Source organism: Prionailurus viverrinus, chromosome E3 (genome assembly GCF_022837055.1).
Source record: "Prionailurus viverrinus isolate Anna chromosome E3, UM_Priviv_1.0, whole genome shotgun sequence".
NCBI lineage: Eukaryota > Metazoa > Chordata > Mammalia > Carnivora > Felidae > Prionailurus > Prionailurus viverrinus.
In genome coordinates, this window is record NC_062576.1 from 20,173,513 (window position 1) to 20,189,509 (window position 15,997).

Genomic DNA, 15,997 nt, shown 5'->3' on the forward strand with positions numbered 1-15,997 from the left:
GGCGCAGCGCAGCAGACCTGAGATCCCGGGGCAGAAGACAGCGTGTGTGTGTGTGTGACCTCCCTCGGTGCGCCACATCACCGCAGGAGGCCTGCCTTTGCTCTCCGGGTCCCGGGGTGTTCCGTGGTTAGCAAGCGCAGTCTGTGGGAGCCCAGGGCCGGGGCCAGTGCCAGGGCAGCAGATCGGCCCACGCGCTAGCCACACAGAAGGCAGTGAGCATGCTGCTCGAGTGGGCATGGCGGTGGAGGAGGGCCTCTGCCTGCTCACCCTCGCTCCCTGATCCTGTGGCTCCTTACTTTCTCTCCTGTCCTCTCTCCTTGGGAAAAGCCAAGGAGTACTTTATTTGTGTCAACAAAGAAACAGGATGCTTTCAAAGAACCCCGATGTGGGGGTGTTTTGCACAGCCCTGTCAAGCCCGGGTCCCCGTGCGGAGGCCTGTCAGGCTCTGTGTGGCAGTATCCTCCTCTGTCACACTCTGGCTCGCTCACTGCACTCTCCTTCCTTGCTCCCCCCCACCATCCCCCCGGCCTCTGGCCCTCCACGGTATGTGCCGGGCACACGCTTACCTCCAGCACCTTGCGTTTGTCCCAGGGTGCACATCCCCAAGTCCCTGCGTGTCCCCCCCCCCCACCACCACCACCTTACTTGCCCTCTAGGTAGAATTCTGGCCCTCCTCCCACGTCCCCACTGGTTCTCTGCACTGGCCGTTTCCATCTATCGTGTGACTTTAGGTATCTTGTTAATACCTAAAAAGTATTAGAAAGTAAGTTCTGTGAGAGTCTGAACAGCGCTCACTGTGAGTTTGAGTGGACTGAACTGAAGTGAATCTGGGAGTTTTCAAGCATTCCCTCCCCCCACCCCCTCTTGCCTCAGTTCCAGGACTTGGCCGTTCTCTAGGATTTCTGCCCAAAATGCCTCGCCTGCGGGTGGTACACATGTTTCTGTGGTACCTAATCTACGGGCACCCTGCCAGCCATGTGCGGACAAAGCTGGGCCTTGGCAGTGAAAGAAGAATGGGAAAGCAGGAGTCAGGCAGGATGGGAGTCCGGCCCTTCTCCAGAAATTACATGGAGACCTCCTCTGATGCCCTGCCCAAGGACAGCCTAGGGGGAACCTTCCTGGAGACTGAAGTGGAGCCCCCCATGGAGAAAGGTGAGCTGTTGCCCTCTGGAGGGGAGTCCTAATGGTTCCTCATCCTTCTCATCTGAACTGGCTGAATCCCCACAGCACCCCATCAAAGTAGAGTCATAATCTAGACTCTATGAACCCATGGGCCTCCTGCCTGACAAGTAGGGTTTTGCCCGAGTTTGTGGTGAGAGGGAATCCGGACCTACCGGGATGATGTCACCATCATGTCTGGCACCCTGCCTGCAGCACTGACTCTGATTCTCTCCTAGTGTACGTGGATGAAGCCTCATGGATGCGCTATGTCCCTCCCATCCCTGTCCATAAGGACTTTGGCTTCGGCTGGGCTCTCGTCAGTGACATTCTCCTCTGCCTGCCCCTTTCCATCTTCATTCAGATTGTGCAAGTCAGTTATAAGGTACTGATGACTCCCAGGGCTATTGTGAGGGCTGGTCCCTCAGCCTAGACCAGAGGACCTACACTCACCTGGTCAAGGGAAAAAGTACTTCCAGACTTGTGGTTGTCTGGATAGATGGATGGATGGATGGATGGAAGGAAGGAAGAAGGAAGGAAGGAAGGAAGGAAGGAAGGAAGGAAGGAAGGAAGGATGGATTGGATGGGTGGATGGATGAATGGGTGGAAGGAAGGGAGGGAGGCATGGAGGGAAGGGGGATAGATGGAGATGAGATGAGATGGATGGATGGAGAGATGGGATGGATGGATGGAGAGATTAGGTGAATGGGTGGGTAGATAGGCAGACAGATAGGTAGGTGATGGAGAATGGATGGATGGACAGCTTGGATGGATGGATGGGTGGGTGGGTAGATAGACAGGATAAACAGGATGGCTGGATAGACATAGATAAATTATTGGCTGGATAGATGGATGGTTGCTTGGTGTGTCAAAGGAAATACTTGAAAGACTTAAAGTTAGATCAATTAGATATATCAAAAGAGACAAATAATTATGTTGTAGCAATATGCTTCTAGAAATTTGGTAAATACCAAAAAAGGAGACAATAGGTTCAGAGAGACTGCTGCCCAGAAAGGAGTGGTGTGTGTTTTTTCACGGTTCTTGCAATTGACCCTGGCCTTGAGGGTAAGCTGATCTTGAAAATGACCTCTTAGGTAGACAACCTTGAGGAGTTTCTGAACGACCCTCTGAAGAAGCACACGCTGATCCGCTTTCTCCCCAGGCCCATCCGACAGCAGCTTCTGTACAAGAGGTAAGGTCCCTGAAAATGATGCAGGCTGGGTGACAGTCCCAGTGGGCCCCTTGAAGTTAGGGTTCTGAATAATTGTTCACCAGGAACAGAAAAAGGATCTGCCCCCCAGCTTGTGAGGACTCGGGGTTTTCATTCATTCAGTGACCCTGTGAGCCTTCTGGATAAAGCACAGAGACAGACGAAGTGGGGGCTGGAGAATTTTGTCACTTAATTTCAAGGTTCAAGTAAAATCTGTCGATAAAGACTGCGAGGTTTGGAGTCGGTTTTTTTTTTTTCCTTTGGCTAATTTTTCTTTCTCAATCAAAACCCCATGTCGGATCCACGCTCCGTTGCCCTGGTCGGGTGCTGGGAAGGGGCTTCCGGGTCTCTGCACAGGTCAAGCCCCATGAGGTAGAAGAGGGCGCCACGAGCGAGTCCCACGCCTTCGCCCAACGCGGACCCCCTGGCCACGGCCGAGTGCGCTGGCACCGGAACCCGCCACTCCCCTCTGTTTTCCAGACGCTACATTTTCTCTGTGGTGGAGAACCTTCAGAGGCTGTGCCACATGGGGCTGCTGCAGTTCGGCCCCACAGAAAAGTTTCAGGACAAGGATCAGGTAACGTGTCCTGTGCCCAAACGAAGGGGGTCCTGATGGCCAAACAGTTTCCAGACAGCTGGCCAGCCGTGGTTCTGAGCTTCCCCCCTCACCCCGTCCGCGTCTCCCTAGGTGTTCATTTTCTTGAAGAAGAACGCGGTCATCGTTGACACCACCATCTGTGACCCACATTACAACCTGGCCCGCAGCAGCCGGCCCTTCGAAAGGCGTCTTTATGTCCTGAAGTCCATGCAGGATGTGGAGAACTACTGGTTTGACCTGCAGTGCGTCTGCCTCAACACCCCTCTAGGTACCGTCTGTCGTTGTGGGGCTCCCTGTTCTCCCCACTGTCTGTGCCATCAGCGTGGTTTAGAGCAAGAAGAAACTAGAAGTCGCCGCCGGTTTGCAAACTGTTCTCCAGAGACCTAGAGTGTCCTTGGGGCTCCCTGAGGAAGGAGGGCGATGGGCTTCGAGTAAGGGGGCCCCCAGGCCACTCTGCTTTGTCTTCATTCACTCGTGCATTCAGTAGGTATTTGTTGCACACCTGGTGTCTGTCATTCCTGGGCCTGACCCAGACACACGCACCCCTGCCTTCCTGAGTCTTAGTTCTCAACAGAGAAGACACACAGATCCACGTCCCTTGCTGAGACAGATGCTGCGGAGGAAGTATACAGGGGCGTGAGTGGAGGCTGTTTTAATGGGGTGGCATTTGAGCCGAGCTCTGAAGGCTGAGGCCGAGTCCAGAGCCGGGGAAGAGCAGTACAGGCGTGGGAACGTCACGTGCATCACTGGGAGAAGCAAGAGGCTGGTGAGGGCGGGGAGGAGAGTGGCAGCTGCCATTGGAGAAACAGGAAGGAGTCAGGACTCTGGGGGCCCTGTAGGACTTGGTACGGGGTTCGGGTTTATTCTAAGAGCAGGAAGAAGCCGCTGGATAGTTGTAGGCAAGAAGTGACAAGATCTCTGCCATTTTTCTTTCTTTTTTTTTTTTTTTAATTTTTTTTTAACGTTTATTTATTTTTGAGACAGAGAGAGACAGAGCATGAATGGGGGAGGGGCAGAGAGAGAGGGAGACACAGAATCGGAAGCAGGCTCCAGGCTCTGAGCCATCACCCCAGAGCCCGACGCGGGGCTCGAACTCACGGACCGCGAGATCGTGACCTGAGCTGAAGTCGGACGCTTTACCGACTGAGCCACCCAGGCGCCCCTTCCATTTTTCAAAGCTCACCCTGGCTGCTGGGTGGGGAACGAATGGAGGACCCCAAGAGTAGAAACAGGGCTGTGACTCCTGTCCCAGAGAGATGTCCACTGGTGACAGCGAAGGAGGGGGGCAGCTTGGCAGGTGTTTTGGAGGAAGAACTGAACAGATTTGGCCAGCAGGTCGGATGAGTCAGGTTTGGGGGTCAGGCCTTTGCTTGTGTCTTCTTCCTATCCCTGCCATGTCCCTTGACTTGTGTTCACCTGGCAGTGACCACTCGTGCATCAAGCATAGTCTCTTTGAGGAAGCTTTTCAGCACCTTTATGCTGTCAGCTGCTCTTTCTGAGGATTCCTTGCGCACAGGAGATTTGGCTTCCATCCCCACGGTGTCTCAAAGTGCCTGGTGCACGGTCGACGTCCCGTGAATGTTGGTTGACTAGATGGAGGCTTTGTGCAAGGCCACAGACCAGTGCTCTTTCCTCCAAGCCAGTTTCCACCTGGTCTCTTCGTGCCACTTCTACTAGGAGGAAGGGCTGCCATGTCCGGTCTGAACCTGGGAGGGGAGCCCTCTTCCCTTGCTCCTGTCATAGAGCCGAAAGGTCACCATTGCACCTCACTTCTTGGAAAGCCAGAGGCCCAGGTCTGGATGGGGGCGAGGGGCTGCGGGGGAGCCCATGACCCACACTGCTCGCTTGTGTTTGGTAGATTTGTTTGCTGTCGGGGGGTGATGAACCCTTGCAGTGAGAACCTTTAATGTAATGGGTCCAGACAGGTTTTAGAACTTGTGTGTTTCATAGAATCCTCTGACATTCAGTAAGCTAGGCTTTTACCATTTCGGATTTTTAGAGTGCCCTAATTCCTCTGCATTTTATACCCAGATAAAAATTTGTGAACCGGTATGTTATTTGCACCAGAGTTGTTGAGGCTTGACAACTGGTGAATTTCCATCCCTTTTAGTGTTCATGAGCAGAAATAGGGGAGGCTTAGAGTCCATTAAGCAGGCACCGATTGTCCCTTCATTTAACAAACACTCGAGGAGGGGCGCCTGGGTGGCTCAGTCGGTTAAGCGTCCGACTTCAGCTCAGGTCATGATCTCGCGGCTGGTGAGTTCAAGCCCCGTGTCGGGCTCTGCTGACAGCTCGGAGCCTTGAGCCTGCTTCGGATTCTGTGTCTCCCTCTCTCTCTGCCCCTCCTCTGCTTCATGCTCTTGTCTCTGTCTGGAAAATAAATAAATGTTAAAAAAAAAAAATTAAAAAAAAAAAACCACTCAAGGAGGTTCTGCCCCAAGGACTAAGGGGAAAGTACCATATAATAAGACATGAGCATCCTTCAGAGCAAGGGCTCACCAAGCATGGGTATGGGTATCACCAAACAGATTCACTGGGAGAGACTGTTAAAATGAAGATTACCGGGCCCTGTCCAGAGCTTTGGATTCAGCAGGTGTGGGGATGGCCTAAATCTGCATTTCGAACTCACAGCGAGGTGGCGCACAGGAGAAGCATTGCCTTAAGTCCTCCTAGGCTTAACCAGCCATTCACATGTGTGACCTTGACCTCCCCTGAAGACCTCTCTGAGGTTGACCTCTTCATTTCTAAGCCAGGAACACCACCACCACCAAATTATGGGCTGAAGCAGAGCTTGAACCCCGTGTCTTATGTAAACACCAGCGAGCAGTGTGGGGCATGGGCTCCCCCGCAACCCCCCGCCCCCACCCAGACCAATGTCTCCAGTCGAGCATGTTAGAAGACCGTCTTGGGTAGTGTGCGAATCACCAGAATCTTCCTTTGCCTTACTCAAGCAACAGTTCATAGTGGTTTATGTTTTCTTGCAAGAAACACAGTTTTCTTTATTGTGCCTTTATAGAACGCTATTGCTCAACTGTGTTAATGCAGCTCTTGGACACTCAGAGAACATCTGGCTGTCCTCCAGACCCCACCTGGCCCGGGGACACTGCACTGAGCTATCTGCCCAGATCCCTGCTGACCCTGACTCCACGGCCCCTGCCAAGTGCATCATTTTTGCTTACTGTCTCCTCCGGGCTGGCACACAGGAGCTCCGTAGGCTTTCCCTGAGGAAGGAGGCCCCAGGGCTCCTCTGCTCGCTATCCCCCCACGGCCGTTGGCCTCTCCTGTTACCAGCTTGCCTTCCCTCCCTCGTGGAGTTCAGCCAGAGTACAAATCCTTTACTCGGGTTCACACCCCAGTGTTTGACCCCCTGACATCTATGATAACGCATTTGTACGAAGAGGGTCTACCAGTTTCAGAGCCTGTCCCGCGGTGGTGAGCGGAGTCACCAGAAGGGAATCTTTCTCTTGCCCGCGGCTGCGAGGCGGCCTGCCGGAGCCACAGCAGGACACAGTCACCAGGGAAGCTTGCGTTTGCTCTCTCAGGTGTGGTGCGCTACCCGCGCATCAGGAAGAACGGCACCCAGGATGAGGGCACTGATGAGGAGGGCAGTCTGCAGAAGGAGCAGGAGAGCGCCATCGACAAACACAATCTGGAGCGCAAGTGTGCCCTGATGGAATACACCACGTGCGTCCCCGCCCCCCCTCCCCCCCCTTCCCCCCCCCCCCGCCCCCAAGTGCAGTCCCACAGGCTCCAGCTCCTGGGTGTCCGGCCACACAGGTCAGGCTGGGAGCGCCCACGTCTCTGGTGCAGAGGCCGCAAATTGGCGGCCACGGGCCCCTCTGGCCCCGGCCAGCCCTTGGCCCACATACTGTTAAAACAGAACAGACTTGGTTGCCACAATTCAGAAGTTGGGAAATTTACGTAAAATTCTGGGGTCGGACAAGCGTTTTCCTTCTGTCACGTGTTACCAAGAAGGTAAAAGGTAGTTAGGAAAAATACCTCCACCATGTCGCGGGCTCTCTTTTCAGTTCCCAAGAAGGTATCTCTTTCCGTTTACTTCCCACCTCTCAGGGGGAGCCGTGAGGTCGTGGACGAAGGCTCGATCCCCGGGGACGGCCTGGGAGCCGCCGGGCTCGATTCTAGTTTCTATGGGCACCTAAAGCGTAACTGGATCTGGACCAGCTACATCATCAACAAGGCCAAGAAGGTGGGCTTCGGGGGGGTACGGGGAACACGCATCCCCGGGCCACTCTCCAGCCGCTGCCGCAGCTGCCCACCCTGCCTGCCCTTTCCCGGCTCGCTGTTTCTGATTTGGTAAAACCAAAGTTGACCAGAGGCACAAGTACTTACATCCGTATGTATTGAAGGCACATCAGGCCCTTTAAATACCTGCCTGGCCAGTGTTGTTGTTTGTTTTGTTTTTTGTTTTTTTCAATGGATTCTAACTGATTCTGTCACACGGACAGGTATTCCTTTTTAAAGAAGGAACAGAAAGTCCATGAGACACAGGTCATACATGAGGGAGCACGTGTGCAAGAAGCAAGTGGCTGCCCAGGGGAAGCCCAGCCCCAGGGGCAGCCCGACAGCTTCTGGAACGTAGCTGCACAGCCGCCCTCCCCTCTCTGGCAGAGACCAGTACACCTCAGTGCATTTGACGCTCTGGGTCCCTGGGGATTCAGGGAAGCCCCTGCTTCTTTCCAGTGATGCGCTTGTCTTTTAGGAGAACACTGCATCTGAAAATGGGCTCATGGTGAGACTCCAGACGTTTCTGTCCAGGCGCCCGTTGCCACTCAGTGCTGGAGGTACGTGAGCTAGGGGTTCACCTTGGAAACAGACACGGGACCGGCCCAGGCCACGTGACTACCTACCACACGTTCCATTCGGCTTCCGGCCTTCGCGGGGCTCATCCTGAAATGCTCACCTCCTGTGCTTATTTCCAGGCAGTGGCAGGTTGAATATCTGGGGGGAAGCCAGAGCAGGATCTGAGCTCTGCACTGACAGGGAAGAGCAGTTCGAGATGGACCGAGAGCCCACACTGGACCGGAACTGGAGAGTGAGGGGTGGGAAAAGCCAGAAGCGGAAACGGCTGAAGAAAGACCCCGGAAAGAAGATCAAGAAAAAGAAAAAAGGTCCCGTGATGGTCGCTCACATCGGCTAGGCCTTGTCTTTGTACATTCCGGCTCAGAGACGGACTGCAGTCTCACTGCGGCCGGGGCTGAGCTCTGCCCCCAGACCCGGGCTTCTCTTCTCCCTCTGTTTGTAGGGCTGACCGTGCACGGTCGCCGTCTCGTCCTCCACATCGAGCTGGCAGACTGAGAGATCCTCAAGCTTCTTACATGCTTCCTCTTTGTGTCTTATAGGGTCTTTCAGCTTTGTGACGCCCCTCAGTTCAATTTTCTAACTTCATCTCAACTGAAAAAACCTTAGCAAAAATCATTAGCAGAAATCCTCATCTCAACCAGCCAAAATCCTATTATTCTTTTGGTTTGGCTTTTGATACTTGCATTATATCAATCGGGGCAAAGTTCAAAAGTCACGTTGTGTTTTTAACTCAGAGGAAAGGTGGGAGTCGGTCAGGCCAGGCCTGCAGAATCTCTTCCAGTCTCGTGAGCCCCCTGGGTGTGTCTTAGACTGCTGTTTTGGATCCTTCCCCTGGGCAAGTATTCTAGCGAAGGACAGCAGGAGGACAGTGAGGAGATGGGTGCCTGTGTTTTCGTTCATTTTTACATCATCTAAGTGGTCTGTGTGTCGTAACAACGATCTGATAGCTATACCGTTTTCCGATGAGAACAGAATGTTTAAATGGGAACCTGTTTTCAGTGGTTTACTTGGCTGTTTATAACAAATAGGCTTGTGTCCATTGGAAAGCCCCGCCCTCGCCCCCCCAACCTCAGCTCAGCCTATCCAGATAGCCTTGGGGTCAGTTTGGCTCACAAAGACCTGAATTCATCACAAGGCAAAATCCGGTGGTGGTGTCCCGTGGAATCCCAAATGTTCTCACCCTACTTTTCTTCTGCCTTAATTTGGAAGAAATGTCCTAAACAAGCAGTCTCTTGGAATTAGCAGTAGCATATGGTGTTTACCTTGTCAAACTGCCATGAGTCTATCTCGAGGGGAGGAGATGTTGAGAGAACCTGGCGGGTAGGAGCTCACGGTTCAGACCCTCTGTCTGCTACTGACTGGGCTGTGCGACTTTGGGCAAATTGCCATGTCTCACCATGTTTCAGAGTCCTCGGCTACAAAATGGGGATTATAACTGCCTCCTTATAGAGTTGATGCAAAGTAGCATTTTGATTATGGGTTATTAATATGTAAACAGCTTAAACCAGTGCTTGGCATACAGTAAATACTCCATAATGTTGGTGACTGGCACCGCACGGGGTATTTTATACCCAGTCTGGTTCAGTCCTCACGGCAGCCCTGAAGGCTGCACCTTGTTGTCCCCATGGTGCCCCGGAGTGTGCCCGGCATCTCAGAGGTCGCCAAGCGGGAGAATGGTGGGGGCCCTGCGCATCCTCCAGCCCTCAAAGTGCCTACCACCGCGGTGGGAGGGATGGGCCGTGGGCTGCGTTCAGGCTGCCCAGCTTCTCACAATGAAATTTGACCAGAGAGAAAATGACAGAAGCGGCTAAAGTATCTATCTGTCAAGGCCCGAGTCTTTTGCGGTTAGTTTCTATGGTTTCTGACACAATGGGATTCTGGTAGCTGATAGCCTTGGTCAGATCTCACTAGCCGAGTAGGGACCCTTCCCCTCCAGAGTGCCAGCTCCAATCCGGCTGTTAGAAGCTCCCTCTCTTCTCCCCCTGATATTCTTAGAAGAGTCCCCCAAAGAGAAAAACAGGAGGCTGCGTTACCACGATGAGGCCGACCAGAGCGCGCTGCAGAGGATGACCCGGCTGCGCGTCACGTGGTCCATGCAGGAGGACGGGCTGCTCATGCTCTGCCGGATCGCCAGCAACGTCCTCAATGCCAAGGTATTGGGCCCCCGGGCCCCCGGGCCCCTGCCCCTCCCTGGCCTGCCGCCTCGCTTTCCCTCTCCATCGCCAGCAACGTCCTCAATGCCAAGGTGTTTGGCCCCCGGGCCCCCGGGCCCCTGCCCCTCCCTGGCCTGCCGCCTCGCTTTCCCTCTCCATCGCCAGCAACGTCCTCAATGCCAAGGTATTTGGCTCCCGGGCCCCCGGGCCCCTGCCCCTCCCTGGCCTGCCGCCTCGCTTTCCCTCTCCATCGCCAGCAACGTCCTCAATGCCAAGGTATTTGGCCCCCGGGCCCCCGGGCCCCTGCCCCTCCCTGGCCTGCCGCCTCGCTTTCCCTCTCCATCGCCAGCAACGTCCTCAATGCCAAGGTGTTTGGCCCCCGGGCCCCCGGGCCCCTGCCCCTCCCTGGCCTGCCGCCTCGCTTTCCCTCTCCATCGCCAGCAACGTCCTCAATGCCAAGGTATTTGGCCCCCGGGCCCCCGGGCCCCTGCCCCTCCCTGGCCTGCCGCCTCGCTTTCCCTCTCCATCGCCAGCAACGTCCTCAATGCCAAGGTGTTTGGCCCCCGGGCCCCCGGGCCCCTGCCCCTCCCTGGCCTGCCGCCTCACTTTCCCTCTCGTGGGGAGCTCTGTTCCCTATGTGGCCGCACACAGACACTCAAGGCCCCTGGGACGCTCAACTGTTTTGCTTGGCCACCAGGAAAAACGTTTCCCAGAATCCCACAGATGAATATTCCCGGCCTTGCTCATTTCTTTCCAGCCTTCGGCTAACACGCATAGATCTTTGCCTACCTGCAGGCTAAACAGCTCGGTGCTGTTCTTACTCTCTTCACCGGGAACCTAACACTTTCTGCTCCCCTTCTCCCGCCCTCACCTGCCTGGAAAACTCCTATTTTTCTTTCGTAACTGCTTATCATCTCTGGAGAGGCTTCATCGATCCTCCAATTGGAAGTAATTACCGCGTTCTTACCGTGTCCTTCGCACGTGGACTTTTCACGCTGCTTCTGTTGCTTCTGGCCCCTCTTGGCTTGTGGGAGTGGCTGCCGCTCAAGGCAGGGAGACCGCCGGTTTGTTTCGTAGCCACAGCCCCTAGCACAGTGCTCACCACACGGTAACCACTGGGTCGTCGTTCCCCGAATCCGTGTGGGATGGTGATGGTGGCCTCAGCCCGGCTCCCCGGCTTCGTCACGGCTCAGTCCCCGCCTTCTGTGCCACAGTCCCCCACACTCACGTCTTCTTCCCAGCCTGTGTCCTTGAACCCCGGCAGCTGGGGAGGGGCTTCCCATCGAGCAAATTCTTCCCCTTTCCTCTGATGTCACTGCCTCTAAGAAGGTTCCCCACCCCGAGCCAGAGCTCCCCTTCTCACCATGTTCCCCAGAGTAGCCTCACTGACTCCTAGTCTGACTATTCCTGCCTCTTTGCCCTGCTCTGATCTTCTGAGTTTGCAGCAGGGCGTGGGGAGAGCCATCCAGGTAGGTGAATGTCCAGGCAGGCTGGTTCACAGAAGCCGCGAGAGGATGGGCTCTGCCACCGTGTAGTCCAGGGCCTCCTCCAGGTAGTAACACCACCGGCTTCCCTGGTGCCCAGGTCGCGTGCCCTGTCCTCGGGCGCATCAGCCAAGAGAAGCCCCGGCGGAGGTCCCGTGCCCAGAATGCCCTGTGCATCAGGCCTGCTGGATCCCTTTTCTTGACCACTTCTCCAGATGCTCTCACCCCCCATTCCCTCCTAAATTCCAGCCCAGTTCTTCCTCCAGGGAACAACCTGGAGGTGACAGGCTGCCATCCCTGATCTCTGTTCCTTGCCTCTGTGATAGCGGAGAGATGTGCCTGCCTCCACCCACCCTCCTTGCAGCCGGTGGGACCAGGAGAGCCCTGCTTGGTTCTGGGGCAGCAGACCCTCCCCTCATCTGCTTAAATACACACCACATTCTTGGGCCACCTCATTCTGGGGGCTTTCGGAGAATAACCTCGTGACCAAGCCCCTTCCCTGTCTTGGTGCTCTTTTCCTGCATGTTTTTGGCGGAGATGTTCTCCTGAGTCTCTGATGGTGAAGCTAATTCAGTGCTTCTGTTTCTACTAATGCACAGAATGTTTCTGAGCATACGCAATGTGCTCTTAAACCTCAAGAACCGCCCAGCTGACACATGTTTGTCATAACCTTCCCTAACATGCTGCCCTTCCAGACAGCATTACCCTGTGCCCTCTGAGTACCTGTTACTTGCCGGAACACTCTTCCCACCGGTTGTTGAGGATTTGGCATATTCTTCCCTGCCCAGCACCTCACTCGTGCCAGGCACACCGTCAGTGCTCCATAAATGTGATCCAAGTAAACCCGGGAGGGGCCGGCTTTGAGTGTCCGCTGAGGAAGGAGGCGCCGCAGAACATGCCTTCCCCCGTCCTTTACGATCGTGACCCATAACGCAGGCTCTGGGGATACTGATTTTCCTTCTTGGCTTGTGTGTGTTCCAGGTGAAGGGCCCATTTGTCCCCTGGCAAGTTGTGCGGGACATTTTGCACTCCACCTTTGAAGAGTCTCTGGATAAAACCTCCCATTCGGTCGGACGAAGAGCTCGCTACATAGTCAGAAACCCCCAAGCCTATCTGAACTATAAGTAAGCCGTGTTTGAACTTGCATAAGTTGGGGCCACAGTTACTCCCGTGCTTCTAGTTCATTCTTTACTCTCCTTGCATCTCGTTTGCCCAAGAGTCCGCTCCAAAATCCAGAGAGAGTGGTGAGTGTGCAATAGCTCGCCCGTAGCCTGCCCGAGTGTTGGGGCCTGTGGGTGAAACTGCTCGTGAGTTTTCAAGGGCTCGGCCTGCCTCTGGGCCGTTTTCCGTATCCGGTGTCTTACACGCTTCAGGACAGCCTTGTGACGTACGTGCTGTTGTCCTTCACTACCCATGAGGACGCGGAGGCCAGTCAGGCTGGGCGGCTTACTGAATGCATCCCGCCAGCGGCGTGTGGTCAGGCAGAGGCGTCTGCTGAGTTTCACCACTGTCTTCAGCGCTCAGGGCAGTTCTAGATGTCAGGGCCCGTCACATAGCTCCCTCCAGGAAGAAGCGGGGCAGGACCGGAGTCATTGGACCCAAGAGCACTGTCCCCATTACGTCCTCAGCACATCCTTGGCGTTCCCCTAGAGGGCCGGGTCCGCGTGGTGGTGGCGGCTGGCCGGGGGCCGCAAAGCATCCTCGTTGTGGCTTGTCGGTTGCCAGTGAGGCTGCCCACCCAGGCCTCCCTCCCACGGCCAGGGCACGGCGCTGTCGCCCGCCCTGTCAGCCCCCGCCACAGGCATGGGCTCGAGTGGGGAGGACCAGCGGGCGTCCGGGCTGTGCGCGGGGCGGCCCGAGCGTTGCCGCCAGCATGAGAGCAGGGCCAGGAGGGGGCACGTGGCAGGGTTGGGAAGGACTGCTCCCACCGACTGGGTGTTCGTGCCCTGGGTCGGCAGGAGAGCGTGGCTCGGGTTGACTCTGAGCCGTGGGCTGCCTGCCGCCCGCTGGGTTGTAGAGGGAGACAGCCCAGCCGTGGACTGTGGAGTAAACCACTGTGACCAGTTTCTCACCCTCAGCATGACTGACATTTGGGGCCAGGTCACTGTTTGTTGTGGGGCCATCCTGTGCACTGTAGCATGTTTAGTAGAAGCCCCGCCTCCACCCACTAGATGCCAGCGGCACCCCACCCCCGGCCGTGACAACCACACATGCCTCCAGATGTCTGCAGGGGCCAGTGCACGAGGGCCCTTCCTGTGGGGAGCCACTTGGCCCTATGTGGAGAATCTTAGACTTTTCTAGAAGGGCTGTGGTCACCTGCTCCAAACCCCTCTTTTTTCAGAGTGGGAACAGGCCCAGAGAGAGGATGCAAGTCGGCCAGGGTGATAGTGCGTTGGCAGTGGAGTGAGTTCTGGAACTTGGGCTTCCTGGCCCCTGCCTGACACTCCTCCGCTTGTCCCCGCAGTGGCTGCTGGGCGAGGGGGACACAAAGGGCTGCGGCCCAGAGCCGCAGGACCCGGCACGAGACGTGTATCCACTTGGGGGCTGTGCCCTCACCCGCGAACAGAACGATACAGCCAATGTTAGCCACCCCTGGCCCACCCGCCCCGGCCCTCGGCAGGCAGGTGACCGTGGGGCCCCGACACCTCACCGACCTCTAGGATGGAATGACAGCCTCCACCTTGCAAGCTCTTTGTGGAGGTGCAAGTGCCCGGCTCATAGCAGCCCTGCAAACATGGATTGCCTTTGCCCATGCTTCTTAGTGGGCAGGTCAGACTCTCCTTACGTCGTGGAGAGACAAAGATGTGTAGCGGACAGAGAGCGCTTTTGGAGATGAGAGCTCTTTCCCGTAGTGACACCAGGGCCTGTGTGATAGTTTAACATTTAGAGCACATCTTCACATAGGACATCTCATTTGGTCCTGGCCAGATGCCTGTGAGGGCAGGCAGGCGGGAGTCCCCGTTCTTAGTTTATAAGTGGAGGACGGAAGCTCGGAGAGGCCGAGCGTGTGACGTGTGGGCAGCCACAGACCTGACTTGACTCAGGGTTGGCTGACCCCAAATCCTGCACTGTTAAGAGCCGTCATCACCCAGCAGGTATAAGGAAATCGTACTCTGTGTTTAGCCAAGGCCAGATGTGTTAGAACAGGAGCCTTCCGGCGACTCTGAACACAGACCTCGTTACAAGCCAGACCTCACGGCCGTCCTCCCTCCCTGCAGGGTTTGCCTGGCCGAGGTGTACCAGGATAAAGCACTTGTCGGGGACTTCATGAATCGAAAGGGCGACTACGAAGACCCAAAGGTAGGCCCCCCTGGGTCATCAGGCTCAGCCTGCCCTGAGGGCAGGGGTCTCTGGGTTCCCGTCTCGTCCTGTGGGTCCCGCAGCACCTCCGCTGCCCTTACAACGTGGATGTTTCTCCCGCGCGTCTGGGAGATCGGCTCCTTAGTTCTGTGGCTTTGGCCCCCGTTTGATGTGGCTCTGGCACCGGTTCTCAGAGGTGGTTAGAATCTGACACGCCACTTTGCAGTTGGGCCTGTTTCGTTAAGAAAACGGCCGCTCTTCGAAAAGTCCAAACCGCTGGACTCCCTGGAAAGTTAGCAGACAGGACGGGGCCTGAGTTTTCTGGATACTTTGTGGGCGGGCTGGGCCGGCGGCTGACAGGAGTGAAGCCATCTTTCCAGACCCAGATTCCCTGCCCTGTGGCTCAGAGTCTCCTCATCCCCCGCTCGCCGAGCCAGCCCCGGGCTCTGTGCACGTGTGTCAGGCCTGGCGCCAGGCGAGGCCGGTCACAGCAGAAACACAGCCCTTCTCGGGGAGCCCAGGGCAGTGGACAGGCAGAGAAGTGACTCTTCAGAGCAGTGCAGTCACCCGAGGGGAAAGCCCAGGCCAGCTGAGGTCGCACAGGGAGTACTGAGTACTTCTGGTGCAGATGACGAAACACAACAACCCCACGGGGCTTCCAGCTGTTTCTCCCATGTGCCCAGCACCTCAGAAGAGGGCAGCCCTGTGCAGGCACAGCAAAACAGAGATGTCATCAAGGTCCCACGTTCAGTCTGTCACTCGCTCCTGGTCCCTAATGGTCAGTGTTCATCCTCATACTGGGCACCTTGTAGTTGCCCCCTGACAGGTGGAGCTCCGTCCTCACCCCAGAATCCCAGGGCAGAAAGGATGGGGAGAGGGTGGCACTGGACCCTGGGATCAGGGAGGGGCCAGCCTTGCCCAGAGGCCCCTGAGGTCTCTGTCATTGGTCTAGATTCATCTTGACTCCTCCTGGGAGGCTGGGCCAATCAGATCGGGGCTGGCTCCAGGCTGAGAACGAATGGGGCCCCGGAAATGGGCTGCCAGCAGCATCTACTGCAGAGGGCTTCCAAAGGTGTTAGCACTTAGCCTGGACTCCAAAGATGAGGGACCCACTGAGACAGAGGCAGCAAAGGAAGGGGGAACAGGGCGCTGGGGAGGGGGCCACAGTGGGGCAGGAGCATGCCCTCCTCCTGCAGCGTGGGACAGCTTGCCCCCCTGGGGGACGGATTAGAGGTGAGGCAGCGGGGAGAGTGATCTGTGCCCTAGCCTGGAC

The 15,997-nt window shown here is 56.1% G+C and overlaps 1 protein-coding gene across 1 annotated transcript in view; it reads left to right on the forward strand.

Moving 5' to 3' along the window:
• Positions 1 to 15,997, forward strand: part of GTF3C1 (general transcription factor IIIC subunit 1) — a 75,459-nt gene that overhangs the window by 43,944 nt on the left and 15,518 nt on the right. The window contains exons 15-26 of the mRNA XM_047839279.1: positions 874 to 1,152; positions 1,398 to 1,543; positions 2,253 to 2,350; positions 2,849 to 2,945; positions 3,057 to 3,234; positions 6,509 to 6,650; positions 7,038 to 7,173; positions 7,687 to 7,768; positions 7,907 to 8,095; positions 9,783 to 9,940; positions 12,406 to 12,548; positions 14,643 to 14,724. Of these exons, the coding sequence (XP_047695235.1) occupies positions 874 to 1,152; positions 1,398 to 1,543; positions 2,253 to 2,350; positions 2,849 to 2,945; positions 3,057 to 3,234; positions 6,509 to 6,650; positions 7,038 to 7,173; positions 7,687 to 7,768; positions 7,907 to 8,095; positions 9,783 to 9,940; positions 12,406 to 12,548; positions 14,643 to 14,724 (1,730 nt within the window). The remainder of the gene's footprint in view (positions 1 to 873; positions 1,153 to 1,397; positions 1,544 to 2,252; positions 2,351 to 2,848; positions 2,946 to 3,056; positions 3,235 to 6,508; positions 6,651 to 7,037; positions 7,174 to 7,686; positions 7,769 to 7,906; positions 8,096 to 9,782; positions 9,941 to 12,405; positions 12,549 to 14,642; positions 14,725 to 15,997) is intronic.